This window comes from Hyposmocoma kahamanoa, unplaced genomic scaffold (assembly GCF_003589595.1).
Source record: "Hyposmocoma kahamanoa isolate Upper Pololo Valley unplaced genomic scaffold, ASM358959v1 87, whole genome shotgun sequence".
NCBI classification, from domain to species: Eukaryota; Metazoa; Arthropoda; class Insecta; order Lepidoptera; family Cosmopterigidae; genus Hyposmocoma; species Hyposmocoma kahamanoa.
Window position 1 is genome coordinate 19,054,869 of NW_020654422.1, and position 17,374 is coordinate 19,072,242.

At 34.4% G+C, this 17,374-nt stretch overlaps 1 protein-coding gene across 1 annotated transcript in view; it reads right to left on the minus strand.

Moving 5' to 3' along the window:
* Positions 1 to 9,656, minus strand: part of LOC113235510 (protein PTCD3 homolog, mitochondrial) — a 19,865-nt gene extending 10,209 nt beyond the window's left edge. Inside the window, exons 1-8 of the mRNA XM_026471245.1 lie at positions 9,588 to 9,656; positions 9,305 to 9,487; positions 7,389 to 7,617; positions 6,984 to 7,207; positions 6,243 to 6,339; positions 4,456 to 4,617; positions 2,563 to 2,737; positions 1,341 to 1,512 (exon numbers count right to left, since the gene is read on the minus strand). Coding sequence (XP_026327030.1) covers positions 1,341 to 1,512; positions 2,563 to 2,737; positions 4,456 to 4,617; positions 6,243 to 6,339; positions 6,984 to 7,207; positions 7,389 to 7,617; positions 9,305 to 9,487; positions 9,588 to 9,613 — 1,268 coding nt within the window. The 5' untranslated portion in view covers positions 9,614 to 9,656. The remainder of the gene's footprint in view (positions 1 to 1,340; positions 1,513 to 2,562; positions 2,738 to 4,455; positions 4,618 to 6,242; positions 6,340 to 6,983; positions 7,208 to 7,388; positions 7,618 to 9,304; positions 9,488 to 9,587) is intronic.
* Positions 9,657 to 17,374: the final 7,718 nt, after the last annotated feature.

Here is a 17,374-nt window from a genome sequence, read left to right on the forward strand (position 1 = left end):
GGACTCAATTATTATGTTATTAAAGTACCAAAAAAACTACACAAGAAACGAAAAAATCAACAACAAAGCATTAAATCAACGGCAACGAAGCGAAATTTGAAGAATTACTCCAATGCAATTACGCAATGCTCGAAAACAAAAGAAAATGACCGGCATGCTACGTGTATGCACTCATATTGACGCGAGATACACGATAGCCGATTTGATTTATCGATTTTATGGGGTAAATCTGTACGGATAAATAGTTCTTTTTACGCATCAAGCAATTGGGGTAATTTATTTTGATCTTTATCATTTCATTATCTTCATACTACTGTACTGTAATTTTTATTAAAAATTACAAATGCAACAAATTATATTGTTTGTTATTGGTACATTATGACAAATTTGCTATTTCTATTTGTAATCTGGTTGAGGGATTAGTTACAAATAGTATGCGTGGAACGTAAAAATGTGTAGTGTCACAGGACTCATCCTATGTGAAATGGACTATAATTACGGTATTCTCGTGTTATACTGAAATAGTCTTTGTCAAATGCAGTACTTACATATTGATATTTTTATACTATTAGGATTGGTGTCTCGAATACGGGCTGAGCTCAACAATTCTGACAACAACAAACATGTCTACTATATGTCGCATACAAAACCAAATGCTGTCGTAACATAAAATTGTGGAAGTGAGAAAACACGATTTGAGAATTAAAAAAACTGAATGAAAGCAGTACATGTATTTATATTCTCGTTTATAAATGGATAATTAAGTATTATGTATAAATAAAAATAATCACATTATTCCCAATTACGATCCATTCAGTATTTTTTTATTTGGTTTCATATGCGATGTCATTTTTAAAACACCGAGTGAACGCTTTAATTCTGTAAAGAAAAGCGCGTGTACCGACACGCGCTATGCAACGTGAGTGCACTGCCAGATTGTGCGAATGTTTTATGTCGCACTGCAACGTTGTACTGAGTCACATTACTTGTTTTATTATACTATGCTATCTCGCAGAATTTCAACTTGTTAATTTGTTTTGGGTGCTGGTAAAATTACAGGCACATGGGACTTGTCAATTCAGTGCCCACTCAGATCTTGTGTTTTAAAACTCAAGTGGTACTGTAACTCTGTCCATAAGGACAGGCGTGTCGCTTAACATCATAGAAAAAAAATGAGTACTAACGTCACTATTTCGAGTTTCAAATGCTATTATTAGTTAGCATATCTTTACAATGTTTGGCGACAAGCATCTCTTTGCTTGTCTAATAGCAAGTGTTTGGTCACAATGTCACCTGATCTCAAGTGATGAAAACTTTAGTAAATAGTGACCTATAGTGACCTAAACCACGACCCGAAATTTATGTAGCTGGTAAAATGTACCTGTAAATGATCACTGCACACTCCCATAGCTGTGATGAAAAAGTTAGTGTCTGTGGGTTCTTTGGCTTGCAAATTTTCTCTATTCTCGAGATCATTTAATACTGCAGTTAGAATATCTACGCGAGGTCCACCTAAAAGAGAGAAAAGCAAAACAATGTATATGCTCTGGAAGACAAAGTGTGACCACTAATTGTACACATTTTGGGTAGTAGCTAAAATGTACCTATTTTACAAAGAGCTTTACAGACCTAGACAATAACGTACCAGACTAGACTGTATTCGTACAATTCTTTTAACGCAGTGTGTGCGTCAAAAAAAAAATCCGTATCGCGGGTGCCATAAACACACAAATAGACAACCACAAATTACACCCAAACTCACGAGATAAATAAATGTCGGCCATGCAAATGTTTCTCCCGGCCCGGGAATTGAACTCGAGGCTTCTGCGTGGCCGTCCGGTTAACTGTTAAATGTTAACAGTTCGGCCACTGCGGCAGTTAAAGTATGTAAAGTGTGTTTTATTTTTCTTGTTAAGTTCTGTTCTCCAAGTAAAGTAAATAGACGAAAAACGTATAACCAAAAACGTATAACGAAAATGATGGGAATAAATTAACCTGCGTTTTTACGTTGTAAAAAAAATAATAATTTTAAAGGTTAATAATTTTATACACCACATTAATTTTCAGGTTAGTTTTCGGTCCCTCAATTCGGTGGCAATTATTTAAATATTCTGAAATATTATCACGAAGCATTATTTAAAATTCGAGTGTAAAAATCTGAAATATTATTTAATAATTCACAATAATATACTCGAATACTTAAATAATAAAAATTGCCACCGAAATTAGCTACAAAATAATAACCTGAAAAGTACGCGTATTATTTTAATCGTGCCTAATTTAGATTTTCCCTTGAATTTGAGTTACATTAAAATAGATAATAAATAAATCCTTTATTTGCATGAAAAAATAGGAGGTTCATTAAAGGAGCTAAACAGCCTGAAAAAAAAAAGAATTGTGTAAAAACTAGCTAACGTTTACTCGTTGGGGACGTCGAGTAGTGTCGAAACTATGTAAACGCTATACAGTTCCGATGCAACACACAAATATTATCTTTTCAAATAGTTTCTTATATCTCCCGATATATTGTGCCCTAACGTAATAATAAGCAAAAATACTTACGTTCCTTACAAAATAAGCACAATAAATAGTAATAGGCCGATAGCCCAGGTTGTATGCCCAGCTGTCTGAATTCGGCCACAATCTGCAGAGCAAAATCTTGCAACATTTTTCCTCCACCCCACGCCGATACGGAGCGCAGACAAGCTGTTAACGTCTCATCATTTGGTGTAAGACCCTGAAAAATGTATTATAACATTTTTATCGATCTTTGAAAACATCTAAAGTCCTTAAACCGATCCTCAAGTACACTCCATACAACGGTAGAAAGATATTTACCTACTACTACTACGTACAAGGCGCTGTCTGCACACGCGCAAATGTATGCGTGAAGTGATAGGGTTACCCGTCACTTTCTCGTACTACTTATTCTTTTGTTTTGACGTGCACAGAGACTGTAAGAACGGCGTAGTAAGCAAACGAATGTATATAGATAATTCACGTGATCATTACATACTAAAATACTGAAACAACAGTAAATGGGGACGTTTGAACCAGCTACGATTCAGATAGGTCCTTTTTCATTCTTATAGTAAAAAAAAAATTAAATCTGACGCATTGCATATTGATTTTTATGTGACGAAACGCCTGTTGCTAATTTATATTTATGTCTACCTGACTGAATCGCATTATATTGAAAATTCGAAACCTAATAAGCTTTTTTAGCGAAAGTAGCTCCTCCCTTTATACCATTTAGATGAAAATAAGCAGCTGTTCGTGGCACAGTTCACGACGATCATATAGTAAGGTACGGTCGTAATATATTCATTTAAACTGTTCAACATTAAAGTTGTTTTTAGAGATCGGCTTGCTGACAGCCTTGTTGCCGTTCCGTCAATGTGACCGTCAATATGACGGGCGTGGTGCGGTATCAAAAGCTTGGGAGGGGCGGAGAGTAACCTTTCTCGTTACTTTTTTATTCTCTGCACAATTTAAGATAGTGCGACACAAGAGTTGATAATTATATAAAAATTATGTCAAGTATTACGTTCGTATCAATCAATCCATTGTAAGCGCCTCGAAAATGGAACGAATTAACAGCGATTTCACTTCATAGTGTAACATTTAAAAACAAAAACGAGTCTGGTCTGTTGAGTTAGATCGCTATGGCGTGTTTTAGAGTTTCGATTAAGTCATCCATTGACAAAACAAATTATAGACATACAAAAGTTTAAGTAGCAGTAGAGCTCTATGTGTAGGAGATCGTCCTGGCCAGGACTGCCACCATACCCATTTCTGCCTCCAAGCAGTAATGTGAGCATTAATACGTTCCGGTTTTGAAGGTCAAGGATACTGGTGGAACTCTAAAGCTTACACAGAACTTGTCAACTTATGTCTCTATGTGTCGGATGCAGTGGAAGTCAGATCTTTACGATTAAAGCTCTAAGTGGCACTGCAGCTGTTATGAGCGGTAAAACCTATATTAAAAGATTAGCGCAACTACACTCATCAAAAGTGTCTAGGGATCAAGTGTCAAGCACGTTTTTGCTAATTACTGTAAATCTGGTTTTTTAATGGACTTTTTTTGATCAATTTCATTTTCAAATTATAAAATTGACTACTACAAACAATCCATCACTGTTAAAAAAATTCATTAAAAAAAACCTGATTTTCACTAATTAGCAAAAATATGCTTGACAATGGATCTCTAGACACTTTTGATGAGTGTAACCGAGTTAGTCTTTTAATATTAAATTAAAAATTATGATTTTCAGTAATTGGCATAAACGTGCTTGATCCATAGACACTTTTGATGTGAGTATTTCTTGGTTTAGACCTAATGATTGCCAGGTATTAAGCTAATTGCAGGAGGACTGATTTATAATGTCAGATATGTATTGTTTAGTGTTTGTTAAGACTATTATACTTGTATTACAAGATATGAAATTAACATACCTGTTCATTCATTTCGTTTAATAAACTCTTCAAGGCGTCAATTCGCAGGGCTGTTCCTTCTCGTAAGAAACCGACACATCCCAACAAAGCGTTATACACGTTAGTTGATAATGTTATGCCTTTTTCCAGCGCTTCTTGTGCCAGTGCATGTGCTCGTTCAGCCTAAAAGAAAAAAAACGAATGAATGCATGACTGAAATAGAATAAGTTTATTTGTCAGAATACAGTGTTTTTTTATAATTATACTTGTATTTTGTTATAATTATTAATACAAAGATCGAACACTCAGAAAAACACTCAGAAAAATTCCTTCGATCAAATCGGATTCGAACCGACGTCTTCTTGCATACCGTGTCAGACGCTATACCAACTAAGCCACGGAACAAACCAACGGACCTCACGAATTTTTCTATGTGCTTGCGTCGTGTCTTTGTACTTGGTCTTTTAGCGACTTTTTAGTCGTAGCCGCCATCTATGAGAAATCTATGACAGATTTATCACCCAGTTAGTACCTTTACAGCTACCAGTCCTGGCGAGAGAGGTCGCTATTCACTGTATTAATTAAATTTTTATTGAATTGATATTCAATTATTTTTTGTGAAATTACTCCACTAGTTTGTTATAATTATTAATACAAAGATAGATGGCTCATAGATGGCGCTACGACTAAAAAGTCGTTGAAAGACCAAGTACAAAGACACGACGCAAGCACATAGAAAAATTCGTGAGGTCCGTTGGTTCATTCCGTGGCTTAGTTGGTATAGCGTCTGACACGGTATGCAAGAAGACGTCGGTTCGAATCCGACCGGATCGAAGGAATTTTTTCTGAGTGTTCGATCTTTGTATTAATAATAATAACAAACTAGTGGAGTAATTTCACAAAAAATAATTGAATATCAATTCAATAAAAATTTAATTTATACTTGTATTTGTTAAGGTTATTATATTTCTTTCTCTTTTGCACATTGTTGTCCACTGATCTTTGTTTTAACCGCTTTGGGTTGGTTGGAGATAAATCCACCTTTACCCGTCTTCTCTATAATTTATATTCCTTTCTATGTTTTTTAATAGGAATTCCCTAGTATGAGACCATTGATGTGGTTTTCTGGGACATTATTATTATTATTGTAATTTGAAAGTAGGTCCTGGCAATTTAATTTCATTTGGTTAATTATAGAAAATCTTTATATGCTTGTTAAAGTATGTATTTTTATGGTCAATGATTCTTATACATAAATTACTTTATGGCAATGAGGTTGATATAAAAGTTTCATATGAATATACTTGAGTCTTACAATTTATTTCCAGACAAATTAAGGATAGAAGATTTTTCTATTGTTTCTAGTTATTTATAATTTTGAATGTTGCTTTTAATGTTGCATTAACTGAAGAAGAGATTTGTTAGTGGACTTTAGGATTAACGGCTTAGCGGTGGCAACCATTACTTGCGGAAAGTACGGGACGTGAGCGTGCCCACAGCTCTGGTATCTATTTGGAAAATAGAGAGGTGTTGTATGTGCACCCGGGGCAGCACACCCAAGGCACTAGCGTTTTGAAAACTGGATGAAGTCTGTGTTATGAGCTGATCTGGGGTCAGGACGTGACTGAAAAGGTCCCTGGGCGGGCTCGCTTGCACAGGTCATAGTGCCCTTCCCGTATAACCAAGATGTTTATAGGGAGGGTCACAGTAAACAAAACTTATGTATGAAGATATGGGACTGTTGGTTTTAAATAATTTCTGAGTCACTATGGTTCATGTTTGAGTGAAATAATGAATAATGTAAATACCTGGTAATATTTTGCCATGCCTTGGATTACAGCGCAGTACACTTCAGGAGTTTTAGGTTCTAATGAATTAAAGATCTGATCAGCGAGCCCTCCTAATCTGTAAGAAAACAAGGTTTGTTAAAAAATTTGGTTATAATTAAAAAAAATCATAACTTTAAAGTCTAAGAGCACATTAAAATGTCGGAATTGCCAAAAGACAACTTTTCAGGAGTGAGGTTGAAAGATTCCATGAAGGAAATTAATTAGTAACTTTCTTGTGTTTTATCTGCATTGTCGTGTTATAAAATTTCACATAATATATAATATTTTATTTGTTTTATGGCTTTAACTTTTTGCCAATGTTAAGTAAAAAGGATTTAATTTTTTTTTTATAACATCAAGTGTCACGGCAGGAACAAGTCGTGCGCCTCATGGTAAGCTAGTTACACGACTGTCCATAACAGTTCCAGTGCCACTGCGCCCGTTATCCTGAGATATAAGTTGACAAGTCTCATGTGCATGTGATTTCAAAACCGGAACACAGTAATGCTGCCATTACTGTTTGGCGACAGAAGTGCGTAAGGTGGTAGTACTACCCTGGACAAACTCTTTCACAAGGAGCTCTCCTGCTCATAAAAAGGTAAAGTGGTAAAAGGTAAGGAAAAGGTATTGTATAGGGTTTATGTAGTTCGTGTTATTTTTACGACGTGTAATATAAGCACTTCTGTAATATCGTCACATGTGGCATTATTTTTTGTTTACCTCCAAGTAGCAGCCTGTCTCTCTCTAGTATTAGCAGAAAACCATCTCTCTTCAAGCCACTCTGCAGAATCAGGTTCCTTTTCATTGTAAAAGCATAGTAGTTGTAAGAACTCAATCTTAAGTTTTTCATTTACTCCCTTTGTGCCTCCCAGAAGTTGGAACACCTTTATAGAGTCCTCTACGAGGGCATTCTTTAGAGTGTACTTTAGATCGTCTTCTGTAACCTGTAAATACCAAAATCAGAGATAAAGACCAAGCTATTTTCATAAAACATAAAAACAAAACTTAGTTTGAGTAATGTATGTTGTCTCTTTAATGTAGAATTCGATCACAATACAGAATGACAACTTTATTTATATTATTACGAAGATATTATTGAATGATTCTGATAATATTCTTGCGTACCTTACTTTCATCATTATAAATAGGCCTAGGAGTAAAAGCTGCAATGTGTGGGTCAGCATTAAAGTATGGAGTTTTCATTCGAAGTGGAGGGTCCCATATCCTTGTTGCAAATAGTTCTGCATGCTCGTCTCTGATCCATGCAGCAGCCTTGCGACCGGCTTCAGCAGATAACGCATACGATCTCTTGCGGAAGTTTGATAGGGGTATTAGATATGGATCATCATGATATCTGAAATTTAAATAATCACAGTTAGACTTAAAAAGCTTTTGAGTAGCTTCACAGGATACACAACTGATAAAAGTTTATTCCAACTGCTATTGTGGCGAAATGGTTACCATTCAGGTCTGCCACACTGAGGTCCCGGGTTCGATTCCTGGGCTGGGAGAAATAATTGTATGACCTACATTTATTTTTCTTGTGAATTTCTGTACCTGGGGTCACAGCCCCTTCTGCACCTCTCACACACTACGCTACTGTCTTACTGTCTTTTCCATGTTAGCATGTTTGCGCATTGCATCCAATTCATATTAATTCTGAATATGAGAGTATAAATATTTAGAAATCTCGAACCCACTTCGGATATCACTTGTGCATTAAGTACAATTCGAATCTGAGAAAAAACGAATATGGCATGTACTCGTACAGCTAAAATGGCACTTCAGACACCTGTGACATTCGGACCGTCATTTCTCAGATTTGGACGTAGTGCGCAAATATTCTTACTGTTCAGATCTTAGTCCAAAACTGAATATTATACTTCCACTAGTCCTATTGACTTGAAGTTTGGTATACTATTCGAAATATAGTAACAGAACAGTCTGCAGCACATTAATCAATTCCTCTACTACACACAGCAGAACTATTAAATAGATAAATGGTTTATTTATCACTAAACACACACATGCGATACGCATACACAAGCAAAAATAAATAAAAAAACTAATCCAAAAAAACAATAGTACAAAAAAGTTAACTACAATGAATACAATATAAGCATTAAAACAAGATATCATTATTTTTTAAATTTTAATAAACAAAAGATCAAATAACAACAAGTACAAACACAGAAATATGTAAGGCATTACAATAAAAGCTCAGAACGCATTGCATGTGTGGTGCTAAAACGGCCGTAGCTCAGTGTAACTGCTGCTCAATTAGAGCAACGTATACTGATATTCTGCTACGCCCGAGAAAAGCAGAAAACGGCGAAACCGCTGTGCGGCAGTGAGTGCGTGATAGGGTATATCAAAATAATTATGTACGGGCTAGTTGAATTGATCTTGACTGATCTTACAGATCAGACTTATTGCATTTTTGGAGTAGACAGTTTCGTAGCTTATAAATTTTAATTGATTTTTATTTATGTTGGTGACATATCGATATTTCATAATTTTAAGTGATAACCATTACCTTAGGAAATGAAACTATTTTTCCGGATTTAAATCGCGTATATTTGTTTTTTCAAAGAAACCAACATTTAGGTCCTTTTACAGGTCCCATAGTGACCATGGGAGCTGTAAAGGGCCTGACAAATACAAATAAAAACAAATATATGCGATTTAAAACCAGAAAAATAGTTTCATTTCCTATGTGTAACAATCACGAAAACCTAAGAACTCAATAACCATTACCTTTCTAAGCCAGACTTCTCGAAAATCAGTTATAGGTACTTTATATTTGGGATAGATGTAAATATATACTGACCTGTTTAGCTATCAGATGTTTGAAATAAATATTATAAATGATAAATGTATTCAAACGTATATTTACAAAGAGCAATCCCCAGAGTTTCTTGCTCATTCTTTTCAGGGGAATCTGCCTTACGAATGAGCAGTACAGTTTAACCAATATGACATTTTCATGTGTAATTTGCTTATATATGAAATAAAGATGATTTGTGTATGAATAAACTTACTTGTAATGGGCAGCTGTTGGGTCAGGCCCAACAGTAGCGGCTAGCGCTTGTAGGATGTCAGTAGGACTTCTGGGGATGCGTGGCGGCGGTGATATGCCATCAGATGCAGCGCTCTTCTGTGGCAGTTTCTGTCCTTCGATTGACGATGCTGTACGGCAAAGGCATGCGAATCGCGGCATCCGCCTTTGCAAAGATCGTCCATATATAATTATATTACAAATTATGAAAGAAAAACTAAGGTTTAAGTTCAAGCCCATTTTACAATAACAAACCATCAACTCACCGTGGCAAGAGCACGTTCGTATACATTTGCACGTAATCACGTATAAAAGGTTGCAAACGAAGGTCAGTTTTAGTTATTTTGCTCCTTTCACAACTTTATTATAATTTAAAAACACAGTTCGCAATTTCTAACCTTTAAAATTTACATACACATTATATCTGTTCTGTTCGCTAATGATGCTCACATAAGTGTAAACACAGCAGAGTAATAATTATGAAGTTGAAGAGTAAAAGAGAAAACAAATGCGCCTGTTTACTTTAATTTTAATAGAATTCAATGAAACGCGCTTTTGCGGAAATGTCAAACCGGCACAGAATTTTGCACAATTTGTTTTTTTTTTATTTATTAAGGCTTTGGCAAAGCCATCAGCCTAAACATGAAGTTTAATTATGTTTCTGTAAATATAGCGCCACAAAGAGGATAGGCAATTTGAGGAGACGTGTTTGGATTTACTGGGGATTCCTTAAAACGGGCCGGTACGGGTATTCTAGTTCGAGATTCGTATAATTTCGCGTTTTAATCTTCGATTAAGGCACAACAGCACTTTCCTATTCCACTTTAAACTAGATTTTACAAAATAATTGAAAGCCAAAATAAAAACGAAACTTTTCCCTCCAAAAGGTCGAGAGCGAATCTTGCACAATTTGTCCCTGATTGTCATTCCTTTTGTTTTGTTTTGTCGTAAATAGGACGGAGAAAAATAGTTTTGTCCAACACATTTTGTTTTGTACGAGTGGGTACTCGTATATAACTCGTATATGTATATAGGTTTTATTTAAAATTTGTTTTGGTTAATTTGTTTTAGTTATGGTTACGTTCGATCGCTTGGTACATCATTTGATTTGAATTTTTTTACAGATTGAGCTTCTCAGATTAGAAAACATTTTGATTAGCTTAGTATCCTTTTAATGAAAGATTATGTATGTTCAAACATTATAATAAAACCTATTATTATTATTTTATTTATTGAGCATTGACTTTATGGCCATCACCTTAAAAAGATAACTAGGAATTTAAAAAAATTCTAATTGTATGTATACTTTTGGTAATTTAAATTTATTTATAACGCGTTATTATTCTAAGTTTATAACTATTTATTTATTTATTTAAATTAAAAATTAACTCGTGTTCCTACATTAATTCCATTTATTAGGTATTCGTTATGGGACCATCAGCTTATAAAGATAACAAATAATTAAGAAACTCAAAAAGGTTTAAAAAAAATTGTAACTATAAAAACCCGCCATTGTTTTTGCATAGCCCTCAGATTTCGTTATACGAATACAAAAATACATTTTCTTTTATGTAGACTAAAAAAGATGAACAGCAGAATCTATAATATCTTTCTCTTTCTATGCTGCCAATCGCGCTACCGTGGGAAATGGAAGAAAGTTTCTTTTATTATATTTTTCGCTTAGAATAATAATGCATAGAAACTTAGCCCGCACACGCTAAGTGAGGCAAATTGAAGCGCGCCCAATGGGCCTACACGAGCGGGCGGGCCTTCAGTGCTCAAGGTCAACTTGCACCGCGAACAGCTCAAGAATTTTAGTTAAAAATGACGAAATGTGCGGTAAATGAGTGTAAAAATACGTCAGACAAACATAAAATAGATACTAACATCACATTCCACAAGGAAGTAGGTAACGCGTTTCAACTTGTATTTTTATATAAATATTCACTAAAACCGAAAATTAACCTACTACTAAAACTAGCCTACTTGAATTTGATTTTTGCCTCACTTGTGACAGTTCGTTTGATATGAAACTATCATTCTATGCGTTATTATTCTAAGATTGTTCGGACAAAAGAGGACTAATGAAATCACAATAAATGAAATAAATACATAATGTTATTTGTAAAACTTTATTCTTATTATTACCTATGCAGATTGATGTTGTATATACATACGTTACAAAGTTTTTGCACTGACTAAATATGTGGTTAAAACAGGTAAGAACAAAATTCGAAAACTAACACATAAAAGGGCACTGCTCGAAGGCACGAATGGAAATTCTTCGTTCGAAACTTCCGTTATTGAATCGCTGTTATTATAAATAAATAACATTTCAGTGGCTGTGTCGTTGGAGGTCGTTGTCGCCCAAATTATCTCACGAAGGCAGACAAATTCTATACTAGACACACAAAGTCCAATATCGGAACGGAAAATTTTACCTAGAGGACAATCAATTAATCTCGCAGTTACAACGTCAGACAAACCTTTTGCACATGCAATGTACGAAGTGCAATTTTCATTATCCGGGTAATCGAAATTCCCAACAGTCGTACAGTTATAATCTGGGAAACATTTATATCTTGTGGAGTTGCTGCATTGCTTGTCGAGGTGATTGAAAATGAATGTTGCGGGACATTGAAGGTTGTACTTGTAGAACAAATCAGTGCCAAGTGGCGTGCATGTGGTGAATCCTCTGCAGTCGGGCAGTTCGTCGTTCGGGAATTTTCCGGATTTAGTACAATTCGAAGCGTCACTGACGCTTCGGCATAAGCCCTAGAAATAATAATTTAATAATTATCAACAAGCTAGATATATGAACACTTTATTCAGTAATATACAATAATAAAGATTAATAATACAAATTATTTGTTGCGACAAATGGCCGGTTACTATTTGGTATTCGACGTATTCGGACTGTTTTTTGCAATTCGGCCGAATACCGAATGCCTAAAATCAGGAGGAAGAAATAAGTAAAAACGTGCGCATGTTACATAGATATCGTTGGTAAAAACATGATTTTTTGCTTATTTATCTAAGAGACCAAAGGAAATTACAACTAAGTTATTTTTCTAAGACACAAAAAAGGTGTCAAATCAAATGTAAACTACTTAGATAAGTATTACGTCGGTCCTTACGACTACATGAACGCCAATAAAATCAGCCGAGTACTTGTAAATGAAAATAAAATTAATTTTTTTTGAGAGTTAATCAAACTGAAGTGAAATAAACAATTACTTTCTTCCTTACGAAGAAGTACATTTAAATCTGAAGTTGTTAACCGACATATTTCGGGCCATTTTCGTTACTTACGTTAATTAGGCCGAATAGTCTGTCTGAGTATTGGGTATTTGGCTTGTGTTCGTTGCAGAACTAATCCAGATACAAAAGGAAACTTATAAACCTTTTTTATTACAACAGTGAAAGGGCAACTGACACAGCATAATTATGACTAAGTTCACTATTGCGCTGGTTTTCAGTTAACGAGAGGGACTAAGTTTGGAAGTTATTTGCAAGCACAAATAAAAGGAATAACTAGGTAATGTGTAAAATTATTCATTGAGAAATGACGTGTCAAAGAGTGCATTAAAATATTCCATTTTGATGCACTATTTACATTTCATGTTATATGTAAATCCATGGGAGGCTGTGAGTATAGGTGCCTATAGCTGTAAGCACAGACATATACCTAGATAGACGTCGCAAGTAGGTACAGCAATTTGTATGAAAACCAAGCGTGCCACATTTTTTGTACCCACTATGACGTCACAAGAACTATTTAGTGATGGAAACCTCCTTCCGCTTGCTCTAAATCGATTGATTGAACGGAATACGCGGAAATACGCGTATTCCATTCAATTAATCGATTCTAAATAGAATAATTTTTATTCAAGTATAGTTAAAGAATTTAAAATCAGAAATTAAATAATATCAATTCAATAACAATTTAAAAATACAGTGAATAGCGACATCTCTCGCCAGAGCTGGTAGCTGTAAAGGTATCTAATGGGTGATAAAACTTTCATAGATTTCTCATAGATGGCGCTACGACTAAAAGGTCGTTGAAAAACCAAATACAAAGACACGATAACAAGCACATAGAAAAATTCGTGAGGTCCGCTGGTTCGTTCTGTGGTTTAGTTGGTTTAGCGTCTGGCACGGTATGCTAGAAGACGTCGGTTCGAATCCGACCGGATCGAAGGATTTTTTTCTGTGTGTTCGATCTTTGTACTAATAATTATAACAAACTAGTGGAGTACCTAATTTCACAAAAAATAGTGGAATATCAATTCAATAAAAAAACTTTAATTTTAAAGTTTTTTAGTTGATAATTTCTTGGATAGGTATTGTAGGTAGGTAACATTGTAAGTTAGAGGGTAAATAGGGACAAGTATTTGAATTAACCTTAATATAGCAGTACCTATGTATGGGTAACGAAAGCACATCACATCACCAATAATTAATCAAATTCTTATCAAATTAATCAAAAATGTTGAGTGTGTGCGTTAAAAAAAAAATAGTGAAAAAACAAATGGCGGGTTTTATTACTTACATTTTTTACACGAATTAATTTGTAGTTTATGTATTACGTTATGCGTTTCTTGATTATTTGTTACCATTAAGCTGATGGCTCTGAAGCCAATGCTTTATAAATAAATAAATACCAGTAATTGTATAGTGAATAAATTTAATGCATACTTAACGTATGTATAAAGCTAGAGATAGGTTACTTTTGTTATTTGAAGTAATAATGATGAAATAGTTATTCAATTAGCATACATGATAGTTTTACATATAAAATTGATACATATAGGGTTGTCAGATCTTTAAACCTGTCGTCAAAAGAAACCAGACCAGTTTAGCCCGACATCTTTAAGGATTTTGTGTCGTAGTTTTAATACCACAATTTTTTTAATGTGAAATCAGATCATTTGGTCATTTATCGACAAATCGTCTTATATTGTAATGAAATACCTATAAATTGTATTCAATGAATTATTTTTCTTTATTATATGAATCATCTATTATTGCAATGGCTATCGATATCAAAATTAAACAAAACACAACAAAACTTGCTCATATATTAAAAATCCTTAACAACACATTTACTTTTCGCTTCTACTATTCGCTTCCAGATAACTTGCGTCTGTGGCCGAACGGTTACCATGCCGGACTGCTACGCAGAGGTGCCGGGAGAAATATTTGTATGACCTTTTCTCTCGTGAGTTGGACACCATCTAATTTGGCTGGATACGCTTCTAAAAAGTCTAACTATATCCGCCATTATCCGGACGCCTGGCGACGATTCATTTTTGCGTCCTTTTCCCACCAGGTAGGCATATACTACATCCTTTGACGATTATGACATATCTTGTGCCTCATTAACACGCATCAATCATCATTTACAGTAAATTAAAAGTGGTTACAGCATGACTATACTTTTCAACATTTACAATCAAAACATTACATTTTTGACATATTTTATTTTATTTCAAAATCGGGTTTTAATCGTGTATGAAACGTATTTTACTTAACTTGTGGACATGTTGCAACGTCCATGGTCTAATCCCTTCGAGAATGTGACCATGTTTCGTCGAGGTAAATAAAAGACGGTTACCTATTAGTAGTCCGAAATGGCATTTTCCAGAAATAACGTTTGCTCGAATTTTCATAACCTCGAAAGTGATTTTGAGAGGAAAATGTTTTTTCTTTTAAACATAACCTAACCAAACCTAATAGTGTCTTTGCGATAAACATCCAACATATTCTGAAAGAACTACGGTTTCGTTATAATTCGGTTTTCGGTGTAATGAAAGTTCGAACAAAGGTTATTTAGGAAAAAAATGCGAGTTTGTGATATGTTACCATAAAATACGTTTTTATATACACTATTAGGTAAGACCTGATTTTGAAATCAAATAATGTGTGAAAAAGTTTAAATATCAATGTATATGATTTATCTACGCGTAGTAAACCACTTAGGTACTAGATATGAAATTGTTTTTTCGAATCTAAATCGCGTTATTATGTATTGTTTTTTCAAACAAGCTAACGTTTCGGGGCCCTTTACAGGTCCCATGACGACGTCACTATCACTGTCAGCCGTCATACTTATACTAGACATAAAATATCTGTGTATCTTTCCATTTGTCACAGATAGGTTTATGTCTTTGCTAGTGCATTATATTGCATGATCATGCAAAGTACAATATTGGTGATAATGGCAATTTAAGTCTTATTTTTCTTTGATCAATTACACCGGTGATTTAACCAGACATATCGTCGGGGATAGTGCAGTTACGCGTAACTAGCATTTGACCATGAGTCTCCATTACGGTAATTTAGTGGCCAAATGAAATACGCGTAAATGTCGTGGCAACCAAATTAGCGTGATTTACGGAAATCTATTGTTCTCAGTCCGTAGACAACATAAATTAATGCTTATTGTGCTATTAAAATTTAAAGTAGTAGCCATTGAAATAACAAAGTAATAACGTTAAACCCCACTCCTGTGAAATTTGGTTACGTGCTTTTTACCAATACTACATACGCGGATTTGCACTATCTCCGACGGTATACTACTTATATTGTGTGATTCTTAGCTGGTAGTGCCCATTTCAGTTAAACAGTTATTAACCTTCCTACTTCTACGTAGGTCTTATTTCGCAATGAAGGCGACTCAAATCAAATTAGGAAGTTGCAGCTCATTTTCGTAACTTATACACGAATTTCATTTTGGTTTCACTTATTTTTTTATGACTGATAACACTACTACAGGTGCATAAAACGATAACCATCGGTTTATATACTTACGACTAAGAAAACAAAGTTCCAAACTCGTGACATCTTCTTATAGTAGTCGTAACAAATGTTGTAATGCTCACATGAATGCGTAGCGTTTGTGTTTAATTACAGATTTGTCCGTATTATCAGAAAGCTTGTACATTTATGATCAGTTACGTGTTTTCACCTAGTTGACGTGGTTTTTGCTCATATCTTCCGAGATAAATGCAGTAATTGAAGAATACTATTGTTCACATTCATAAATCGAGAGATGGTAATTATTGCAATGAAGTTTATTTTATCGATAACATCATAATTTTATCGATAGTTATAAATAATAGTGATAAAGTAAAACTTTAAAAATTAGCGCAATAGGAAGCTCTATATTCTCATTTCAGATTATGTAAATTTTAATTAAATATTATGGTAAGGTGTAGAACTGTATTTTTGCGAGCATATTTCGACCTTGTTGATTACTATTTCTCGATACTTTCATAAAACATGAAATGTTTTACGACTATTCGTCTACGTTACGTTATTAACGCTTGTCGTTCAAGTACAATTGCCAAAGGCTATATTTGTCCTCTTTGAGTATTATGAACAATGTAATGTTTCTAGTCTTACAAGTACGTAAAATTTAAGAAATTCCTCTATTTTGTAATATATAATTATATCGCATTAGTTTAATTAATTTAGGTATCATTATGCTTATTGAGATATTTAAGTCCTATGTACGATGATAAGATTATAGACAATTTTATTATTTGCTTTGTAAAATCCTCTGTCATATAAGAGAGAGCAATTACAGAGTTATATGCACTGTAATTAGAAATGATCCTGAAAACAGACATTACATTCTTACTTGTATGTTTTTAAACTACATTTGTTATACATCTAAAACATGTAGTGTAAAATAGCAAGTTACTAATTTATAATTTTGCAGGTGCTATGTGCAATATGGCGAATATACGCCCAAACGGAGGCGACGACAGAAGCTATATCGGAAACAACTGCGGGCATCGTTGACTATACAACTGAAAGAGATACCACTACTGAAAATATTGAAACTATTTCTACAACTGATAATTCTGATAGTATTACAGAAGAAGGTAAATCTACAACGGATAGTGGTACCACTTCTGAAACTACTACAACTGATAACTCTGATGCTACCACAGACGAAACTAAATCTACAACTGAAAGTAGTTCCACATCTGAAACTACTACAACTGATAGTTCTGATACTACCACAGAAGATGCTAAATCTACA